The sequence below is a fragment of the Simochromis diagramma genome, unplaced genomic scaffold, assembly GCF_900408965.1.
Source record: "Simochromis diagramma unplaced genomic scaffold, fSimDia1.1 OVJJ01000334.1, whole genome shotgun sequence".
NCBI lineage: Eukaryota > Metazoa > Chordata > Actinopteri > Cichliformes > Cichlidae > Simochromis > Simochromis diagramma.
The window spans coordinates 1,893,365-1,913,985 of NW_024386764.1; the positions used below are offsets into that span (position 1 = coordinate 1,893,365).

General features: G+C 41.2%; 4 protein-coding genes across 4 annotated transcripts; 1 reads left to right on the forward strand and 3 right to left on the reverse strand.

Annotated features, from left to right (window-relative positions):
* Nucleotides 1-7: 7 nt before the first annotated feature.
* spata1 (spermatogenesis associated 1) lies at nucleotides 8-5,390 on the reverse strand. Its single transcript, XM_040029824.1, has 13 exons — nucleotides 5,272-5,390; nucleotides 4,351-4,552; nucleotides 4,115-4,221; nucleotides 3,590-3,707; nucleotides 3,347-3,400; nucleotides 2,842-3,238; nucleotides 2,059-2,224; nucleotides 1,919-1,979; nucleotides 1,673-1,784; nucleotides 1,476-1,601; nucleotides 1,176-1,351; nucleotides 293-391; nucleotides 8-163 (listed from the first exon to the last, which is right to left on the reverse strand). Exons 2-13 carry the CDS (start codon nucleotides 4,408-4,410, stop codon nucleotides 8-10), a joined length of 1,632 nt encoding a protein of 543 aa, XP_039885758.1. The 5' UTR covers nucleotides 4,411-4,552; nucleotides 5,272-5,390.
* On the forward strand, nucleotides 5,038-6,596 carry LOC120733185 (guanine nucleotide-binding protein G(I)/G(S)/G(O) subunit gamma-5). Its single transcript, XM_040031259.1, has 3 exons — nucleotides 5,038-5,246; nucleotides 5,390-5,541; nucleotides 6,318-6,596. Exons 1-2 carry the CDS (start codon nucleotides 5,166-5,168, stop codon nucleotides 5,513-5,515), a joined length of 207 nt encoding a protein of 68 aa, XP_039887193.1. The 5' UTR covers nucleotides 5,038-5,165; the 3' UTR covers nucleotides 5,516-5,541; nucleotides 6,318-6,596.
* Nucleotides 6,438-11,418, reverse strand: rpf1 (ribosome production factor 1 homolog). Its single transcript, XM_040031254.1, has 9 exons — nucleotides 11,079-11,418; nucleotides 10,208-10,264; nucleotides 9,740-9,820; nucleotides 9,559-9,654; nucleotides 9,016-9,169; nucleotides 8,774-8,856; nucleotides 7,600-7,781; nucleotides 7,378-7,504; nucleotides 6,438-7,179 (listed from the first exon to the last, which is right to left on the reverse strand). The coding sequence occupies exons 1-9, from the start codon at nucleotides 11,304-11,306 to the stop codon at nucleotides 7,138-7,140; spliced, it is 1,050 nt and encodes a 349-aa protein (XP_039887188.1). The 5' UTR covers nucleotides 11,307-11,418; the 3' UTR covers nucleotides 6,438-7,137.
* A 3,019-nt stretch (nucleotides 11,419-14,437) lies between these two features.
* Nucleotides 14,438-18,135, reverse strand: LOC120733201 (deoxyribonuclease-2-alpha-like). The gene is made up of 7 exons (XM_040031260.1): nucleotides 17,980-18,135; nucleotides 16,811-16,908; nucleotides 16,571-16,733; nucleotides 16,395-16,476; nucleotides 16,146-16,304; nucleotides 15,872-16,063; nucleotides 14,438-15,699 (listed from the first exon to the last, which is right to left on the reverse strand). Exons 1-7 carry the CDS (start codon nucleotides 17,995-17,997, stop codon nucleotides 15,323-15,325), a joined length of 1,089 nt encoding a protein of 362 aa, XP_039887194.1. The 5' UTR covers nucleotides 17,998-18,135; the 3' UTR covers nucleotides 14,438-15,322.
* Between the last annotated feature and the right edge of the window lie 2,486 nt (nucleotides 18,136-20,621).

Here is a 20,621-nt window from a genome sequence, read left to right on the forward strand (position 1 = left end):
GGGTTTTTCACGTGCAGTTTATTCTGAACTGGGTGGCGCTGCTCTGGACTTGTGCTCCGTGCCGTGGAGTATTTCCCATCAGGCCGGGATGAGATGACTGACTCTTCTTCTGAGCCAGCTCAGCCTTCAGGGCTCTGAGCTCAGTGGCCGCCTGTTTTCTCAACTAGAAAAACATTCATAGGAAACACAAGAAAATGAGCTCTGCTGTGCTCCGTGATTAGATGATTTTATTGATGATATGTCTCTTGACCAACCAGCTCAGGTATTTTAACAGTTTTCATACATCACTTACCTTTATCTCCGTCACCAGCTTCATCTTGCCATCTTCTACCTTCCTCTTCAGGTTGTCAATCTCGTGGCTCTCAGTCATGATCTGAATGATGAGCTCATTCTGTAAGGGATAGTCCGTCATTAAGTTTATGGGTGGAAAACTGTTTATGGGTGAGTGGCCATTTGAATTAGATACACCTGTTCAACTACCCGTTAACACAAATATCCAAATCAGCCAATCATATGGCAGAAACGGTGCGTTTAGGCATGTAAGCAAGGTCGAGATGAGCTGCTGAAATTCAAACTGAGCGTCAGAATAGGGAAAAAAGATGATTTATCATTTACTACCTGACTGCTGGTAGAAAGACAACAAATTATTTCAACTATTATATGCTTGGTTGAAGGCTACAGCAGCAAGAACGCCACACCGGCTGCCGCTCCTGAGGGAAGCTGAGGCTACACCAAAATGGAACCATTAGACGATTGGAAAAGTTTTGCCTGGTCTGATTCAACTCTATTTCTGCTGCAACGCTCGGATGGTAGGGTCAGAAACTGGCCCCTGTTAGTACCATTTCATCATTCTTTAAACACCACGGCCTAGCTGAGTGTTGTTTTTGGGATGTGATGGAACAGGAAATTCACATCCTGGATGTGCAGCCAATAAATCTGCAGAACTGTGTGAATATGAACCAAAATCTCTGAGGAACGTTTCCTGCATCTCGTTGAATCTGTGCATAAAGAATTAAAGCAGTTCTGAAAGCAAAAGAGGGTCCAGCCCAGAACTAGCAAGGTGTAAGTAACGACTGGTTCATTGTACAGACCTGAAACTGAGCCACTGAGACTTTAATATTAATACTGAAGATGCATTTAAAAAAAAAGAAGGGAATCGTGTGGTTAGATTGTACCTTCATGGAGGATCTTCCTTGGTGTCTGGGCTTTGCTCTGTTATCTCGGGCCTGCAGCTGATGCAGGACTTTGTTGTAAAACGTCTCCAGTTCTTGTCTCAAGTTTCTCAAGTTCTCGTCCAATGGCGCCGTGGCCTTCTTGGCTTCAAAATATTTCTTTTTCCAGCTGTCACGTGCTTTATGTTAAAAGGACGGAGACAAATTGGTTAACAACTTCAACAAAAAAAAGGTTTCACTAAATTGTTAGTGCTTTAACTCAGATTGGGGAATAATTAAAAACCTCTGGTGACTGGTGCTGACCTTGGTTCCTGCGGTGTCTGTTCTGGGCTAACAAGTCTTTCCCCTTTCGCAGCAGCTCTTGTCGCGTCCTCTCCAGCTGCTTTCTCTCCTCCCGTACCAGCTTGATTTCACTGATTAGTTCTTCCCCTTTTAAATAAAAAGCCCGTCAGTTGTACTAATAACAATCAGCATAAAGCCTGCAGATACGTCCGGCTTACTGTTTGTGTGAAGGACTGGAGAAGCAGCCGTTTCATGGGTGACTGTGGCCAAGTCTAAACCTGAAGGTGGTGATACGGCAGGCTGAGACAACGGAGCTAGGCTTTCTGACAGCTTCACAGAAAAACAGAAGATTATCCTGCAAAGTGTTTTTCTTTTGTGGATCCATGTTTTACAAAGAGCACTGAAAAGGAGATGATCATGTAACCAAGATATACTTTGTGTTTTTTCTAAATGTCGCACGTTACCCTGGCTGTTCGATTGTTTCTGATGGACTTCAGCGCGTGTTCCACTTTTGATTTCCCAACCCTGAAAAACACACACAAGTAGTTTCAGTCGTGTCCATGGAGTAAGAAGTTTTTAGGTCAGTATGCTGGCTGCTCGGTACCCGTCTGTTAGGGAGAAGCCTGAATCTCTGTCCTCCAGGGACTCCGCCACTCCTGAATGTCTGGCTGCTCTGTTTCCTCTTTGGTTATGTTTCTTCTTTCTGCAGGTTTCTTCTTTCTCTGGCAATTCCCTCACCTGAGCTGAATCAGCCACACACTGCTGGAAATCTGTAAGCAGAAAAACTGCATCTGTCTTTTCTAAGAGTTTCAGCAAAATGGACATTTTATTGCATCAAATACAAGACGACGACTTCTTCTTTCGGCTGCGCCTTCTAGGTGTCAGCACAGCGACTCATATTTCACCCTAGCATCCTCTTCTGTTACACAAACCCTCTGCACGTCCTCCTTCACTACATCCATGAACTTTCTCCGAGGTCTTCCTCTTTTCCTCCTTTCTAGTTGCTCCATATTGCACATTCTTTGTCCCATATATCAACTCTCCCTCCTCTGCGCATATCCAAACCATTTTAGCTTTGCCTCTCTAACGTTGTCTCCAAACTGCTCAATCTGGGATGTCCCACTAATGTATTCATTTCTAATCTTGTCCATCTTTCACTCTTGCTTTCATTGTTCTGTCACAAATGGCGCTTGTCTCCACCCACTCCACCCTGTTTGCACTCTCTTCTGCACCGTCTATTATTTTGGATGGTTGAGCTCAGGTATTTAAACTCCTCCACCTTCACTATCTCTACTCGTAACTTCACTCTTACACCTTTCTCCCTCTCATTCACATGTTTTCTGTCTTGCTTCAACTGACTTTCATGCCTCATTTCTCCAGAGCATACCTCCACCTCTGCAGCCTCGCAGTTGGGGTGTGTGCAAAGCAAGCTGGGGTGCCCTTTGCTTTTGCCCTCGAAAACACTCCTGCTCTGCTCTCCTGATGAAGGAGAGAGTTTCACCTTCCTTCTCCCCGCCTCCTTCTGAAGAGCTGTAGCTCCTATCATCCCCTTCTTCCTCCTCTTCTTCTAGCCGGTGTGTGGGAGGTGGCTGATGGGAATACTGGGGGATATGGGGGAATTTGATGGGCTCCTTTGTTCCTGTTGCCCGGCTGCACATTTTGGGAGGGTGGTAATAGATCTGGTGGTCTGGGGAGGTGCTGGTGGTGTCAGGGGTGAGAGATCGGGAGCAAACGCTGCTGTCATTCTCCACAGCGGGCAGCAAGTACAGCTCCGGCTGCGTGGCCTGCTGACAGGTGACAACAACGTGTTACTGGAACCAACCCACTACATAAAGAGAAGCATCATCCGATTAAATGTTTAGATTTAAGTATCCAACACTGACTCTACGCACATAGGGTGGGGCGAACACTTTCACTTTCAGGTCTTGCTCCTGTTTGCTTTTGACCTGCAGCAGACAAGAATTTGGAAGCTGTAAAAGGCACGGCAGTAAAAAGTGTGTTCCCCACTCGCCCGCACACACGTTTTACACCCTTTACTCTGAGCAGTAAACTGTCTGTGCAGTTTCTCTCTATTGTGTGCCTGGTGAAATACAATCAGCTCTACAAAAGAGCACTAAACAGCCAGCTGCACTCACCAGCGCCAGACTGCGCCCCACACATTTAAGGAAGGAGAATTTGTTGACGCTCCTCTGTGCACCAAGGAGAGCGCCCAGCTCACTCCTAAGAGTTTTCAGGGTAACATCAGGATAAACCCTAAGGTCACAGAAAAGGAGAGGTGGTGTCCACGTTAAAAAAAGAATGATAGTCAGGATTGTTCAAGAAAAAAGCTACATGTCACCTATCGAGTGCTCAAATAAATTTGACTTATCAAATTTAAAAAGCAAAATGACACGTTCAGCAACTGTAATACTGTAATTTTTCAACTGAGACTTGGAAAGATTGTATCATTGCAACACTTTTAAAGCACTGAACAATGTTAAAGCAGTCTGACATTGTTATCAGACAATTACGTTACCGAATTTCCTAAGAACAAAGCCTAAGTAATACAACATATCTCAGTATCTTTTATGTGTGTGCACAGTGGACGTGCAGTCCAGGAGTGTTGAACAATCCTTATCTTGAGTTTTCTATATTAAAACAAACAGTTGCGGCAGTTTCACCTGATGAAGCCGGCTGATATGAAGCTCTCTGTGGCTTCAGCAGGGACTTTATTGAGCTTCACATTCCACTGGTCAGCTGGCACAAACAGCACATGGAGCTCCAGAAGCTGCACACGAATGCAAACATGTTAACACGGTCCGTTTGCATCATCAGGCATGTGTCTGCTTGCTTGAAAAAAATAATTTTGTCATTTTATTTCATCCTTAAAAAGAAAAAAAGAAAGAAAAGAAAATACCTTGCAGCTGTGAGGTCTCCTGTCCTCTGTATATCTCGCTGACGCGCAAGACAGCTCCATCAGAGAAGGAACAGAAACACTGGAAGATTTCTGCTCTTGTGCTCTGAAGGCGTGCACTGCTAAGTTCCAGTCTGTAGTAATCAAACACCCTCAGTTGTCCAGTGAAGTTTCTTTTATGAGAGTGCCAGCAGTGGTTGCTCTGCTGCGGAGGAAAAAAAAAACATGAAGCCGCTCATCTGCGATGACCACTACGGGCGCAATTTCTTCTGTATTTACCCTTTAGGGATATATATATATATATATATATATATATATATATATATATATATACATATATACATATACACACACACACACACATACACATGCGTGGAAAGAGTACGGCAGCGTTTCCAACACCAGGGGGCGGAATTTCCATTTATCTGGCGCTCCTTTCTGGTATATGTGGGAGTTGTAATTTTTAAAACTTAAATTGAACTTTTGTTGTGGGTGATTATCAGAGAAACCGTCTGGAAATGCATAACAAAGGCGATGATTATATGCTTTATGAATCTCGTTTTCACTAATACAGTTTTCAAAGTAACGAAAAACTATTCTACTGTGAGGTTTCTATTGTTTACAAAACAGTGAAGTAAAGAGATCGAAAAGTTGACATTTTCGAACTTCACGCGAAGGCAGCAGTACTTGACACGCCTTTATACAAAACCGGAAGCTCGTTGTTGATGAAGTAGTTAGCAAGTGAGCTAGCAACAACCAATATTCTAGGTAAAACTTTTAAATTCGTCGCTTAAAGCCTTAAAACGTTCAACTCAGCGATGTCTGGATCGGCCAACGTCGTAGCAATGAAGAAAGTGGTCCAACAGTTACGCCTTGAAGCTGGCATTAACAGAGTTAAGGTAACGGTTAAAATCGCTACGTTACTATTGTAGGGCGTGTACTGTTTCTCTGTCGTCTGTTAAAGGAGTCTCTCTTCATTTGAATAGCGATTGTAGTTGTAGTTGCACAGCAGTAGCTTGTCTCAACTATTTCCCAACCACAGGTGTCCCAGGCCGCTGCAGACTTGCAGCAGTTCTGCCTCCAGAACGCCCAACAGGACCCTCTGCTCACCGGCATGTCGTCCAGCAACAACCCCTTCAGACCGCAGAAAGTCTGCTCCTTCCTATAGCACCAACAGGCCGACCCTCCGCCTGTGTGAGTACAGCTGGTTCTCAGGCTGCCTCTTTTTTTGTACGATTAAAATAACCTCAAGTTCTGTGGGGAATCCATAAAGTACGTTTTGATGTTTTGTACGGCCAAGAGACATAACGTTGAGTAATGGCAACAAGTTACGAAACTGAAACCAGTACAAAATGCACTTTCTTAAAAAGTAGCCTAATTTTAAACGATTAACATCAAACGCTTATAATTCAATGGTAGTTTAAAATGAACTCTTCCATAAAATATCAGTTATTAACTATTTCCAGTCAGCTTGTCGAGGCTGCTCTACTGAAAATCATCAGAGTTACAGTGCTCGGACTCGCACCTTTAATTTCTAGACTTTTCTCACCTGTGAAGTTCAGGTAGAGCTTTAACATCACTCACGGTCAGTTTTTCTAAAATCATTTATAAGCAGGTCAGAGTGGTTTAACTTTGCTTTTGCAGTAATGCTTATAAAATACTGTGCATTTCTGCATTGTTTACATGCTTTGCCGCCTGCTTTATAGGGAAAACAAACTTTTCACACCCTCAGCCTAAATGCTGTGGCCCCTGTACTTTGCCTTTTGTCCCATCTCTCTCTGATTGCCCTGAGCCCCGTTCTGCTAAAAGGGAGTTCTTTATTACCACTGTCGCCAAGTACTTGCTCATACAGGGTCTGTTTTTAGGGTCTTTACCTTACAATATAAATCACCTTGAGACCACTGTTGACGTGAGTTGGTGCTGTATGAATAAAATTTTTGCATGACTAATGATCGTAAACATTTCTGCAGGTGTTGGACATTGTGGTGCTTTGTGGAACGGCGTTTCAGGATCCTACATCATGGACTGGAATCGACTCAGGAGCGTTAGGGAACTTGGGCCAAACGACTGACTTTTTTTTTTTTTTTTTTAACTTTTGCCTTTTATCAAATCTAACGTGGAAACCTTTCCAAGTGGTTTTAGCACAAATGCGTCTTAAGCTATTTGCATAGAACTAACCCATACTAACATGTGCCTTTTGAAATGTGTATTTTTCATGCCTGAACAAAAATAAATACCTTTATTCACAACTTAAAGACACAGTAAATGTTTTATTAGAATAACAATATACACACGTATTATCCAAGATGAATTTTGAGAATCCTGTTGAATACAGAAGCATCTGCACTGTGCTCATGTGTTAAATACAAACAATTTGACCACCTCCACTCACACAATGCACTTTATTCAAAGCTCCTTCTGTCAGTCGCACAAACCAGGATGGACCAGGTGTATGTTTGCATATATGTGGTCAGAGCATATCACATTTTTAAAGCTTTTAACACACAGGCAGCATTTACAGAGAAACAGGATGCTGCATGTCTTCTCAGGCATTTCACGGTCCAAGAGAAAATGTGTCCAACAATTAGACTCAGCCCTTTGATGTCCATGAGTAGGTCATGTTACGATAAAGAGTGGAAATGATACTTTTAAGGGAAATTTGAGCTGTTGTTGAAGATTTAACAGTTGCCAGGGCATTGTAAAGTCAATCTCAGCAAGTCCACAAACAGCTGAAGTATCTTGGATAACAGACGATCATTCCCATCTGACCAGGAAAAGAGTTTTATTTTCTCAAAGCTGGAACTTTCGCCTGCAGGCTTCCATCTCATGACGCTGAAATCAAAAAAAGATATTTAAGCTTGTGTGACAAAAACATTTCTTTTAATCTTCCACAATTAAATGTTGAACTAGACTGTAATAACACGACTGGCAAAGTAGAAACTAACAGCAAATAGGTTGCTTAAAGGCAAATGTGCACGTGGCTTGATGACAGTTTTACTGCAAAAACAACCATCTGTGAGGATGACTCACCTTCATCACCCACTCGTACTCTCCGTACTTTGAGTCGAACGTGCCTTTTTGTAGAGATCGGAGTTTGAGGGTGAAGCGTGGTCCCAGCTCCTGAATACCAACTTTCTTCTCATTCTTGAAGATGTACCTTTCACAGATGATTTTTAGAGATTTATTTAGCCTTCTAAATTTAAGATTTAAAACAGACGCATGTGTTAGTATAGAAGGTTGAAAAATATTTACCTGTGAAATCTGAAAAAGATGAAGTCTCGCTGGTTGTGGAAGGTGGCGACCTGTCTGCCAACGAAGTGTGGCTCTTGTGGGAAAAGAGCTGCGAACAGACGGCCGATGGTGTGTCCCAAACGAGTGGTGAAATTGTTGAGGATCACCTCTGGGTAGTGTTCAGTTGGATTTTTGCCTCGTCTCTGCGGGACAAAGAAAAGGAGCCAGATGATCTCAAATGACTAAACTTCAAGAAAGCGTGTCCCACTGTTTGGAGTAACATACAGAAGCACAGAGGAAATACCCCCTCGTTCAGTTTCACCTCTTCAACATATTAAGTATAAAACATGATAAAAATAACTTAGACTGTACCGGGTTGTAAAGTTATTTTAATATAACCTCAAATGAACAACACACGTCATAATACAATGTGTTGTTTTTTCTCTTTTTAAAGAAACCAAAATGCAGAAGCAGTGTGTGAAACACCGCGTGCACCACATGATTCAGTGTCTTTTAGCAGCAGTAACATGAGGTATGTATTTCTACATGACTTTGAGTCTCTCACATCATTGTGGAGTTCATACTTGTTCAGTCTTTTTCTAACTGGACTGTTTTGGACTTCAAATGTTTTACTAACCGAGGCCTGCAGTCTGAAATGTAGCTTTTGGCTTTTTTGCAGTGAGTCTGAGCATCGCACAGTCTGACCTTGCAGTGAATTTGCTGCGATGTCACTTTCCTGGGAAGACTTTGAACCGTCCTGAACGTTTCTATTTGTGAATAATCTTTCTCACAGCAGAATGACGGACTTGTATAGTCCTTCCAAAAGTCTCGGGCTGCAACAGTTTCTTCTTTAAGGTCACTGTTGATGTGTTTTGGCATTGTGTTAACACACATCTAAGTGCTTCTCCTTTTATAGGAGTGCCCACGCTGACTATTGATCAGTTAATCAAGTGCATTTTATCAGCTGCACCTGCCTGCAGGTAACTTAACCCCTGTACAAACAGTACACGGAGTAATATTACGTGCTGTTCTTCATCTGAGATTTTATCTCCTGCTGAAGACCAGATTAAATTTTTACTATGTCCTGATGTTAAACCTCAGAATTGAAAGAGGGTGTACTTTCCTTTTCACGTGTTTATAGTATAGGTGAGTAAGTAGGATCATTTTGAAAAAGAGTTTGGACTTATCATCTTGCCTTCATCTCCTTGCGTAGTCGAACACTGCTGACTTTGAAGTGTGCAGTCGGCCCGTCAGGTAAGTGACAGAGAACCATGCCATCTTTAATTAATGGTTAAGGATCTCGCATTAGAAAACAGCTGAGTGCATCAAAGATTTCCATGGTTTGTGCAACTTTCATAATTATCAGCAGTATTTGGTCAAAATGAGACTTTTGACCAAAGAAAGAACTAGAGCTTGCACAGCTGCCTTTAAGGATACTGGGCACTTGTCGATCCTCATTGATGACCATGAGATAGGTGAAGTTCCTGGCGACGCACTGCGGTATGATCCTCTTCAGGGCCAAACCTCTTCTGTAGTACACGTGGGCATTTGGGATGACTGTGGCCAGCTGCTCGCAAAACCTCACCGTCCTCTGCAAGACACAAATCAGATGATGTGGCACAAATCACTGTGCGTTCAACACTTTAGGTGGAAGAGTGGTTAGCACCAAGAAGGCTGCCAAACTATTATTAACTACTATGACAGTAAATCCTATTTTAGTGCAGAAATTAAACTGTAACAACAAAACCAGCTTCAAACGCTTACACAAAAGCTAAAAGTAAGCTTGTAGCTTCTGTTCTGCTCGATTTTGTAACAAAGTCAAGAATATTCAAATATGTAAGGAGATTTTTAGAAAATTCTTTGTTCTGCATAATATTCAAATGACCCAAAATTTACCAGCAAATTATAATTTTTCAGATTCTGCATATTTAATGATAAAAGAATAATAACAATGACTGTAATGACAGCAGGAGCCCTCACCCCTCTGGGCCTGTCTGATGTTGTGATGAGCACTTTAGGATTTGTCAGCCCGTTGAAGTAGGCGGAGAATTCATCAGTCCCCTCGTCAAAAGCAATCTGTATATAACGTACACAAACATATGCAACTTAATCCAAATTCAGAAATAAAGATAACAATAATCTGATGAAGCCCAGTTCATACCTCCTCATCCTCTGGGTCGACTGTTGTCTCGTCATACACCCTCTGGTTTTCTATTGTTTTGGGGACCTCCTTTGGTGGTGCCTACATTGGGGACAGAATAAAATAAAGTACAAATAATAAATATTACAGCTGTTGCCTTATTTTATCCTTTCACTCTCTGTCACTGCTGTCTAAGCATAGAAGCCCAGATCTCCCTCTTTCCTGCCATCTCCTCAAATTCTTCCGGGGGGACACAGAGGCATTCCCAAGCCAAAACATAATCTATCCAGCATATCCTGGGTCTGCCCCCCCAGCCCCTCCCAGTAGGACATGCTTCACCAACTGCTTCCTTTTAATTTGGAGGACTAGTGGCTCTAATCTGAGCCCCTCTTTACCATCAAATCCCCATGACAGCAATTTATTGGTAGAATTAACACATCCATCATAAAACACAGTCATAAGTGAAGAACAAACAAAGAGAAGACTCACCTTATCACCTAAAGCTTCACGTTCTTTTCTTCTCTTTTTCCTCAGCTGCATCTTTTGCTGAAATACAAATTTAGAAGTTAATAGATCTTCAAGGAGGTTTTCAAAGTTAATAAAGTGATTTATCGATTACTCCTGCTAGAACTGATCTGGATAAGCAGTGATGTTTTAAATAAAATTATAGATGTACCTTTTTCTGTGTGTCACAACTAGTAAAACTGGCCATTTGTTACCTCACATAAAATTTATTGTGATTCCATACAAGTATCATCAGAAGATGCACCGGATTATAACATAAATAACAGTATTTTAAAAAAAAACTAAAAACTCTAAAGGCCTCACAATACTGACACAAAATAAATAGGTAACTAGATATTTACCAGCCTACTCTGAAGTTATTAACATTAACAGGTGTGCTTAATATTTAGGGATGCAATGATTATGGTCCAACTTTAATATCAGCAAATATCAGCTGATCCTAATGATTTTTGTTTGGCTGTTTTTCCCTCATAAATAGAAGAACAAGGAGACCCACCCTGACTATACTTCACTTTAATGAAATATGGTGAGTGGTGAGTTAAGCAGCACATAAGGAGTCAGAGTCTAAATAAACTGGACCCAAGCAAAACAAGCAGCCTAACGACAGACGTAACATGTTGACGTTTAATGAAAAACACGTGCTAAAACGAGACATTGATATTTTTATGTTGATCATTGTATTCTCTTACATTAACAGTTCTACTGAAACACACTGGAGTTTTGCTCACGTAAAACGGTGCCGTTTTAACGCACCGCTGTACCTAATAAACTGGCACGTGAGTGTCCCAAGTACCGGAAGCTCCCCCCATTACCAGCCATGACCCAGTATCGGTACCTTTCTCTTCTCCTGCTTGAGTTTCATGAACATGAAGTGTCTTCGCTGTTTATTCTTGATTTCTGACACACTGAAGGTGGGAGGAAAGGCAACAGCCAGCTCGCTCTTCACCATCTTCTTCTCCTCCCCCGCGCTGCCTTCCCCATCAACCTCCGCGCTCTTCTTCTTCGCTTTCTTGCCCTTCTTCCCTTTGCCGTCCTGACTTGTTGAGACCTCTGTAATGTCCATCTTGTATCTGCTGTCTGTTTTGGCTTGTTTCTCACGTGTGTGTACTGGAAGCAGCAGCCCCGTTCGCGTATTCACTTCCGGTGGGACAGGAAGTGGCCGAATGAAGACTCGGTGAAGAACAAGTGTGACCTCTAGTGGTGAGGAGGAGACAGAGTCCCACTGTAAAGTAGGGAAATAGAGCAGAACCTAAACACAGCCGTTTTTTGCAATACCCCAGCTTTATGTAATGTTCTGTCAGAAACCCTCCTGATACTCGTCCTCCGACTCCACCCTGCCTACACTCTCTCAATTTCACCTCTCCTGTGCACTGTCCATGGCTTTTTTTGACCCCAGTTATTCAAACCTCTAGTTCCATCATCTTCACTGTTAACACCCGTCTCTGTCTGGCTTCTACTGGCTATCACTCCTCTGCTCTCCAGAACATACCCCCACCTCCCCAGGCTTTCATCCACCTACTTCATACTCTCACTGCAGAACACAATGTCATCTGTGAGCATCACAGTCTACAGAGACTCCTGCCCAGTGGCGGCTGGCCCATAGGGGGCGCTCGGGCTCCGCCCCCCCAAATGTGGAGGAGTAAAAATATATATTTTTAAAAAATTCATCAATGATAGTTTTACTATGTGTGTGCCCATATACAGCCAGGCGTATTTTAACATTTTCACCAGCTGACTCATTAAAGTTCAACCAACAAACGGTGTTTTTCTTCTTCTGGGGCGCTCGTCAAAGCGCCCTTGATATGCAGCGAAATAGCCTATCATTAAATGGTTGCCAGGGGAAAATAATAAATATTTGACCTATCAGCGTCGCTGAATTAAATGGTTTGGGGGCGCTTAAAATTGCGCCCCTGCAGAAAACGCGCGAAGATTTGCTGTTCTAGAATTTTACCTCAGTCAGTAGCCTAAGTGAGCTATAAGGTCAGAGAGAGACGATGGCAGCGGTATTGTTAACGGTTGAGGCACAGCCTCCCCCAAATTCGGTTAGATCGCTTCTAACCTACCCTTTTGCCAGAAGGACAATGGCAGAAAAACTGCAAGTTAAAGAGTTGGGACCTGACAAGCCCGAAATTCAACTAACCCAGGCAACGAAGGAGAAGTCAAAAGCATACAACAGGACTTTTTGTCGGAGTTGGTTCCAGCGCAAGTCGTGGCTGACAGGCTGTGCATATTGATTTATATGATGCAGCCGGCTTTATATTGTTGCTTGATTACACCACACAACATTGGATTGATGTAGCCTAAGTAATGAGTAAGTGGACACATTCATTTTTGCTTAAAGGCTACTGGATGCTAATTTCTTTCGCTTTCTACCTGTAACTTATGTAGCTAGAGGAAAGCTTTCTGTTGTGTGTTGCCATCTAGTGGGCATGAGGTATCACTGTATGAGTTAATCACCTAGCAACAAATTAAAATTGTGTTGTTTGATGTACTCATTAAATGGGTCATTTTAGTCGATATCATAAAAATTGCCCCCCCTGAGATTTTTTTCAGGAGCCGCCACTGCTCCTGCCTGACCTCACCTGGCCATCCATCCATCCCCACTGCAAACAAGAAGATGCTCAGAGACGATCCCTGACGTAATCCAAACCCATCTGTCACTCCTACCACACACCTCACCACTGATAGCTGTCCTCATACATGTCCTGCACCACCCTTACTTCCTCGTACAGTATCACACCAGATCATATGCTTTCTACAGATCCACAAAAACATCACACGGCTCTTTCTACACACTTCTTCCTCAGCACTCTCAAACCAAACATTTAATCTGTAGCTCTCTTTCTCAACATGAAGCCATGCTGCTGTTCCTTCAAGAACTCTTTCTCGTATCTTCTGATATGGCTCATGATCTTTATACCTTTGTAGTTGCTACGTCTCCACTCATCACTGTTGTTTCTTGGAAAGCTGTTATAAATGACTTGTTGACCTATAATCTGTCAACCATATCTCTTATGAATGATATCAAGTCATTTAGAGCCAGAAAAAAAACCTTCCTCAAAGGAGTTGGAAGCTGTAATCAGTGTAATCTGTTATCTTTTTTATCCAGGTAAAAAGTCTCATTGAGATTAAAAATGTCTTTTTTCAGGAGTGAACTGGCCAACAAGGCAGGAGAAGTCACAACATATATAAACTCACAATCCTGTAAAGACAATTTAAGTGGCTAAAAAAGACTGAATTGATTTTTTTTGTTAGAGCAGGTAGAGGCTTAAAAATAAATAATAACATACTCTACTATGTTTTTCTGCTTCTTTAAATAAACCCATACATTTGAAAATTCATAGATAACAATAATTATATTTTAGCATCAGAAATATAATTTCAGTTAAAGATCTAGCTCATAGTTAATCATTACAGAAACATAAAAATGTTTTTGTAATTACAAAAACTCTTAATTTAGGGAAGCTGTGGCATAAACCTTACATTAGGTGGGGGCACAAATAAGAACTGCTGCAAATGCCAGATATGGCTCGGTGGCACGCCAGTAAATGAGGGCATCTAAACTGAAAGCTCAAAACCGGTGAAATGACAGTGAAACTGTGCCTGTTCATATCAGTGATGAAGGTCTAACCATCACCTTCAGGACTAAAGGAGGAAGAGGAGGCTGTGATCATTTGACAGCTTAAATACAATTAAACAAAGCCAGAAAGAGACAACACGAGTTTATCTGCACCAGGAACCACAGAAGTGATCATTAACACATCAGCACATTTAATTTGAGTATTTTCTTTAGTGTTTCTCAGTGAAAACGAGTGAACACAAAGTTGCATTTATGAGGAATAATATTATATTTGTGATTCAACAAATACAATATTACAATATTTGTCCTACATCTTTAATCACCTGCCTAAAAATTGAGATTATACTGTGTGGATATAATAGCACAGTTTATAATAATTACAGTAATGTAGGTCTTTAAAATTAAGCATGATAGTGTGACATGTGGTGTGAACAGGAAGCTGTGGTGTGGGCAAGGACTGATCATGTTATTTTAAAAAGCCACTTCCTGGAGCGTTAACATCAAAAAATGCAATTAAGACACTTTATGGTAAACTTTAGAAATAAGACCTTCCATTATTTTTGTCAGTTTTTGCACTGTTACCAAAAGGAAATGTTTTTCTTTTGTTTACCTCAACTCCAATGACAAGGTGTTTTGCATTTAACACACCGCATCACAAAAATGAACAAGCTGGAAAGATTCTGGAAATTAATCTACAGGTGCAACATTTTGGTGGCACAGAAACAGCTGAAAGCTGAAAACCTGTTGCAAGCAGACGCTGCCAAAGAGGACAAGAACTGCATTTTTACATAGGAGGCGAGTGGAAGTTGCTCAGTGTCAAAACCCAAAAAATATAAATGAAAAAGTAGAAAATAGACATGCACAGACAAACAAAGCCGCAAACACCGTACTATCTGGCATTCCTCCTGTCCTTCCACTGGAACGTCAACATGCAGGGTTCAGGGTGTACAAAAGGCTTTTCAATGTGTGGAGCTGCAGCAAGAGCTTGGTTTGCACAGCTGGCAATAAGTTCCAAGTGAGCGTTAAATCATTCACATTTAATTCATTTAGTTTGAAGTAACGGTGCACGGAGGACACTGCAGAGGACCCTGAGGTCGAAACTGTTTTTCTACCAGATACAGAAGTTTGTGTAATAAAATCAAGTTTTTAATAGTCCATCGAGTTTTCTTAATAATGATAATGCCTTTATTTATATAGCACCTATCAAAACAAAGTTACAAAGCGCTTCACAGGACATGATAGGAAATAAAAACAAAACTTAATAAGAGATTAAAAAATGAAACAACATGATCAAGACATTTAAAAACTCTGATTGCTGCATTTTGGTCCAGTCGTGCGAACAATGAAGGGACAAAAGCAGGCACTCTGTAACCATCTCTGGATTTCTTTTAGAAACAAACTGAACCTAAAGCTGCACGAGTCAAGACTGGACAGCTGAGCTGATGTGCTTATTTAAGCTGAGGTTTTTATAATATTGGTCCAACACTTGAGTTGTTCCTTCACAGCTCTCGTCTACCAACAGTAGAGCGTGGATCTTTACATGGTTCAAAATTGCGTATCAGTCTATAGAAAGCCATCCCAACTACTCTGTCATTAGTGCATATTGCTCCTCCACCTCTTTTCATCTGACTCTCCTCTCGGTTCATATCAGCGATGCAGATCCAGTCACCGTCTGCAGTCACGCACCACTTTGAGTGATCCACAGTATCACTGAAGGCCCTCCTGTTTGGAAGCTTTACTTCTTTCACGTTGTACACATGGTTAGGGATGCTTTTACTGCAGTTAGAAGGCAGACCGCGATTGTGGTGCATCTTTCCCCAGCTCTTAACATACAGATTCCCCCTAATGTTTTTTGTAACAAGACCAGAGTAAAGATCTGCAATAGTATGGGAAACAAAACAGGAAAACAACACTATTAATAGTGCGCTCTGCCCGTACTGTGGAGAGTACAGTGTGTTTTACTGTCAATCGACAGGGTCTTATGTTTGTGATCAATACAACATGAAATCATCCCTCCTGAAATATGTCTTCTTTCTGAAAACACTTACCATCACCAAAGCGTGTGTATTTTGCAAAGCTGATGAAGTTACGGCCGCGTGAAGAAGTCAGCGTCGCCTGACTAAACCAGGGTTCCTTTTTCGGGTAGCAGTCTCGCTGTGCCACACATCGCAGCTCATTGTGAAAGGTTGTTGGGATTTCAGAGTCATACGAATAAGCATGGATGTACTTGAGCTGCACTCCTAAGAATTCAGATACAAGTTGTTAAAGTGCACTTTCACTAGTTCTATGAAACTGATTTGAGCTGTTTACCTGTTGACATACCTATTTCTTTGAACTGCTTATACGGGTAAGTCACGCACATAAATGCTTGAGCGTTTGCATTTCCATTATCAGGCCAGAAGGCTTTATTACGATATACTGGAAATTTGGGTGTACTGTGTGAAAGCCAAACTCCAGACGCTTTGTCCAACAACACAACTCCTGTAGAAAGTCAGAAACACAAACTGAGCTTTGCTACATTTGGGTCTTTCAGACAGAGGACGCCGTCAGCTGAGACAATGTTGTGCCCACCTTTACTGTGACCAAACGATGGAGGAGCAACATACGGCTTTGGAGGCTGGTCGCTGTAGAGCATGTATCCAAAGCCTTCGATCTGGATAGACGAGCAACACCACAACAACTCTGAAATGGTATTCAGATTATTCCCTGTGCCATGCTAGTGAGACATATATCCTATAATACCTCACCTTTCTGTCATAGAAGTCAAAAAGAGGTCTCAGGGTGTTTGCGAGAGTGCCAGAATCACTGCTGATGTTCTCTTGGCTGAGTATCCATCCGTTGGTGCTCTCATCCATGTAAAAGTATGACAATCCAAGTTTATCCTCATTGGGACGCTTGTACAAAATATACCTAAAGAATGTAGATAAAGATGTTTTCATATGCATTTACATTAAACCCATTGGCAGAAATTCAAAATGTCTACAAACCAGTCAACTTCGTCTCCTCTGTCATTCCTGCATTTTACCGCTGAGTCACACCCCTGAAAAAGGATCCCAACACTCAAGAGGAATCCCATCACACTGGTCTGAAACAGTCAAACATAACCATTGCTAGAACCACAAAAACAGGAGGCTGTCTGCATTCAACAACACCGTCACAAAGCAGAAGGTCTTTAATACAGTGTAACACAATTAAAGCCACCAGTGAACCTGCAGCTTCTGTTTAAACACTGATGAACTTTATCTGACTGACACAAACTTATGTCAGTTACGTCTTTAGTTCTGCAAACCCTGCGAGCTACTTTAGACAGACGACTTAAGTTGCACCACTTACCACACATGTAACACGTCTCTGCTCACATCATTTACCAAACACAGCCTCCCAGCGTGGCAGCCTATGAAGTTACAAATTTTCCGTTTCTCCTTCTGACATTTCTGCCCCCCCCCCCCCCAACTCGCTTTAGTTTGTAAAATGGTGAAAGATGTATCAGTTCATCACAGCGGCAATACAACTCAAGATCTACCTCAATCATTCAGTTTCGAGTAACACAATATAGACTCTAAACATCTCTAAATATGAACAGGGTTTACAGTCTTATCTGGAAAACTAATCTGTGTTTGTTTTATGAACGCTGCATTATCAGGTTTTCTGTTGTGATCCCACACATCCTCACTTTCTTATTGTAGCTATATGTTGGACGCTATAAGTAAAGATCCTTGATGTAAACAATCTGTAAGTGTGTAAGACTTCTGCATTTCTGTCAAGCCACTTCCTCAGCTTACAAGAGGTCAGTCGTCCACTACTGAAAAATATATTTGCAAGTCAAACACACCATGGACATTGTATTATAATGCCAATAATGCCAAATCATGCAGCAGTATAAAATAGTTTGTTGCATTTTATAATAGCATGCTTATTGGTGGGTGTAATCTAGGGTCATGATAAATGCATCAATACTAGTTTCATGTGGTAATATTCTGTTCACATTGTGTTTGATAAGCTATGAGACACGGTACTCATGTACTGTGTGTTTATACACAGGATAACTATGCATTTACTTTGTGTTCAGCCTGTTCATCTCAGTATTATGCAACACACCCGGGTCAGTTGTTATTATTTGTAGAATATATTTTGAAATATGTAAACATTTACTTACATATCTACTTGTTTCCATTTCCCTTCTCAGTGAGCTTTAGATGTGTTTCACAAAGCTGCTTTGTCACATCTACTGCTAACTGAAACCGTCACCCATATCTGCATTCGATGTGTCAGCAACAACTTCCTTGTTGCTCAAAGCCGTCACCATAGATCTTCCTTTTTTGTTTTTTACAATGTTGCCATGCCTGTTTTGACCAGGTGACGCTGTCACGAGGCTTTGTGCCGTCTGAGCCCTGCATGTTCCAGTTTGACTTGCTTTTTGAAAGAATATATATGTGACTTTGTTTTTCTTATGTTTCTGAGAAAGTGTAGTCATTGTGAAACTGATGCATGGTTTAGCACAATCTCAATTACTGCAACCACATGGCAACATTTTAAGCATCCAGATCCTCAATCAGTTAACAAAATTGTTTGCTGCGCTCTCAGAACCAGTTTTCTCATGCACATAGTGTACATGTAGAAATATGTCAGAGTCAGGTGAAAAAGAAAGTTCAGTTCAAGTAAAAAACCGACTTAGACCCTTAGCTTGTCTTATCATTACATAAATACAATTTGAGATGAACAAGAACATTTTTTATTGAACTAAAACAAAACCAGAATTCGGAAACAGCGTGCAAAAAAAAAAAATTCTCCACCTTTACCAGCAATAAGTTGACATAATCATTTTCTGTATGACTTTATCAATCTTTCACGTCACTGTGCAGTCATTTTAACCCACTTTTCTTTACAACATTGCCTCAGTTCATTGAGGTTTGCGGGCATTTGTTGCACAGCTTTCTCAAAGTCACGCCACAGTATTTCAGTCAGGTTGACTGCCTGGATTGAGATTCGGCCACCGTGATTTATTTATTTATTTTTACACTCATTCTGTTCTTGATTTGCTGCTTTGAATATGGTTGTTGTCCTGTTGCATCACCCGATCTCAACCTAGTCCAAGCTGTCAGGCAGACGACCTCAGACCTTCATCGTCCACTCGGTGACTGGAAGAAGCCCAGATCCTGTCATCACCTGTCTACCTCCATGCTTGATAGGTGACATGATCTGTTTGTGCTGATATGCTATGTTTGGTTTTTGCCAAAAATGGCGCTGTGCATTATGGACAAACATGTCCACTTTGGCCTTGTCTGTCCAAAGGACACTGTTCTAGAAGTCTTGTGGTTTATTCAGAGGCAACATTGTAAAGCTAAGCTGTTCAATTCAGAGAGAAAAGGCTTTTTCTTTTTCTAAGCAACAAAACGACTGAATGTATAACTTGTATTCATGGCTTGCTAAGCAAGTACGGCTTGTTTTCTAACTGTGCTGCCATGAACTTTAAAAATCTGCCATGGTAACCGAGGCCTGTAGAGCAGGAGATGTAGCTCACGAGTGTTTTGCAGTTTCTCTGCGCACTGAACAGTCTGACCTTGGGGTGAATTTGCTTCGATATCCACTGTTGGGAAGATTGTCAGCTGTCTTAAACGTTTTCCATTTTCTCACTGTATAATTTCTCATATCTCTTCCCAGATTGATGAGCAGAAACATTTGCTTCTCTATCATTGCTGATGTTTTCTTTCTTGCCATTGTGTTACCTGATCTTACCTTCTTAACTCCTATGAAAGCATTGAGAGCATACTGAGTTCTTCATTTGCTGTTTCTGCATTTTGACTTAGTTTTCTTCACCTTTGTTCATTTGACACTGTATTAACTTAATTTTAAGACCTGCTGAGGACCAGATGTGTTTTTTAAATATGCCCCTGATAAACAAAACCTTGTTGTTGAAAGAGGCTGTACTCTCCTTTTCACACGACTGTGTATAATACATATTACTTATTGCACTTTACTGGATTTTAGTTGTACTCTTTCTTCTCTACTGCCTGCTCTAGTTTGCATGAGTAGTATCAAATTGTAGATAGTCAGAAAATCATTTGAATGAATTGTATGAGTCACCTGGTCTGGCCAGTAGGTGACACTATTTACCCCAAACACTAAACGCACACACAGTCACAGGCCAAGTGCCTCTTCAGTGGAAATAGAAACTGAACAAACATGATGATGACTACTCCAGAGGCACCAAATAAAACAAAATAAAATAAAATAGATTCCATTAGACTACATGTACCTCAGTCTCACTGAGCAGTAGACCAGATTTTAATGTTGTCAGTCTTTATTATGTTGCACATCATACTACAACATATGGTTCCATATATTTATTGCAGAACTTATAAAACTTAAAAACAACTTCAAATATGTAGCATCATAACACAAGTGCACACACTGTGCTAAAATAATATGAATACAAACACCCAAAGATTCAAAAGAAAATTACAAAACCTTTTATCTGTAGCACTAATAGTGTTATAGTTTCATCTCTGCTGGATGAAAGATCAATGATTTTGTCTCTTGCTCCTTTTGTAAAAGGAGCAAGACATTGTGCAGACATTGTGCAGACATTGTGCAGACATTGTGCAGACATGGTTGTTTAAACACACAGCCGCTGACATCTCCTGAAACAATGCGCGGCTGTGATCTACAGTCTTACTAACCTTATTTCTGTTTTGTTTTATTGAATTGAAAGTATTATTTTTTAAATCTATTTATACTTGTGGGCTGCTGGTTCCATACAGCTGCTTTAACTCAAACAAAGGTGGATAACTAAGTGTA

Excerpts from the sequence above, each read along its gene's own strand:
- LOC120733201 (XM_040031260.1), bottom strand. Across the intron at positions 16,734-16,810 it reads AGAGGAGACGAAGTTGACTG|GTATATTTTGTACAAGCGTC; the intron begins GTTTGTAGACAT and ends TACATTCTTTAG. Across the intron at positions 16,477-16,570 it reads TTGACTTCTATGACAGAAAG|ATCGAAGGCTTTGGATACAT; the intron begins GTGAGGTATTAT and ends TCGTCTATCCAG.
- LOC120733185 (XM_040031259.1), top strand. The coding sequence starts at position 5,166 with ATGTCTGGATCGGCCAACGTCGTAGCAATGAAGAAAGTGGTCCAACAG. Across the intron at positions 5,247-5,389 it reads CTGGCATTAACAGAGTTAAG|GTGTCCCAGGCCGCTGCAGA; the intron begins GTAACGGTTAAA and ends TCCCAACCACAG.
- spata1 (XM_040029824.1), bottom strand. The coding sequence starts at position 4,410 with ATGGAGCTGTCTTGCGCGTCAGCGAGATATACAGAGGACAGGAGACCT. Across the intron at positions 3,239-3,346 it reads AAGTGTTCGCCCCACCCTAT|GCCACGCAGCCGGAGCTGTA; the intron begins GTGCGTAGAGTC and ends ACCTGTCAGCAG. Across the intron at positions 2,225-2,841 it reads GCGAGGCTGCAGAGGTGGAG|ATTTCCAGCAGTGTGTGGCT; the intron begins GTATGCTCTGGA and ends TTCTGCTTACAG.
- rpf1 (XM_040031254.1), bottom strand. The coding sequence starts at position 11,306 with ATGGACATTACAGAGGTCTCAACAAGTCAGGACGGCAAAGGGAAGAAG. Across the intron at positions 10,265-11,078 it reads TCAAGCAGGAGAAGAGAAAG|CAAAAGATGCAGCTGAGGAA; the intron begins GTACCGATACTG and ends TTTGTATTTCAG. Across the intron at positions 8,857-9,015 it reads TGAGGATCGACAAGTGCCCA|ATGGCATGGTTCTCTGTCAC; the intron begins GTATCCTTAAAG and ends CATTAATTAAAG.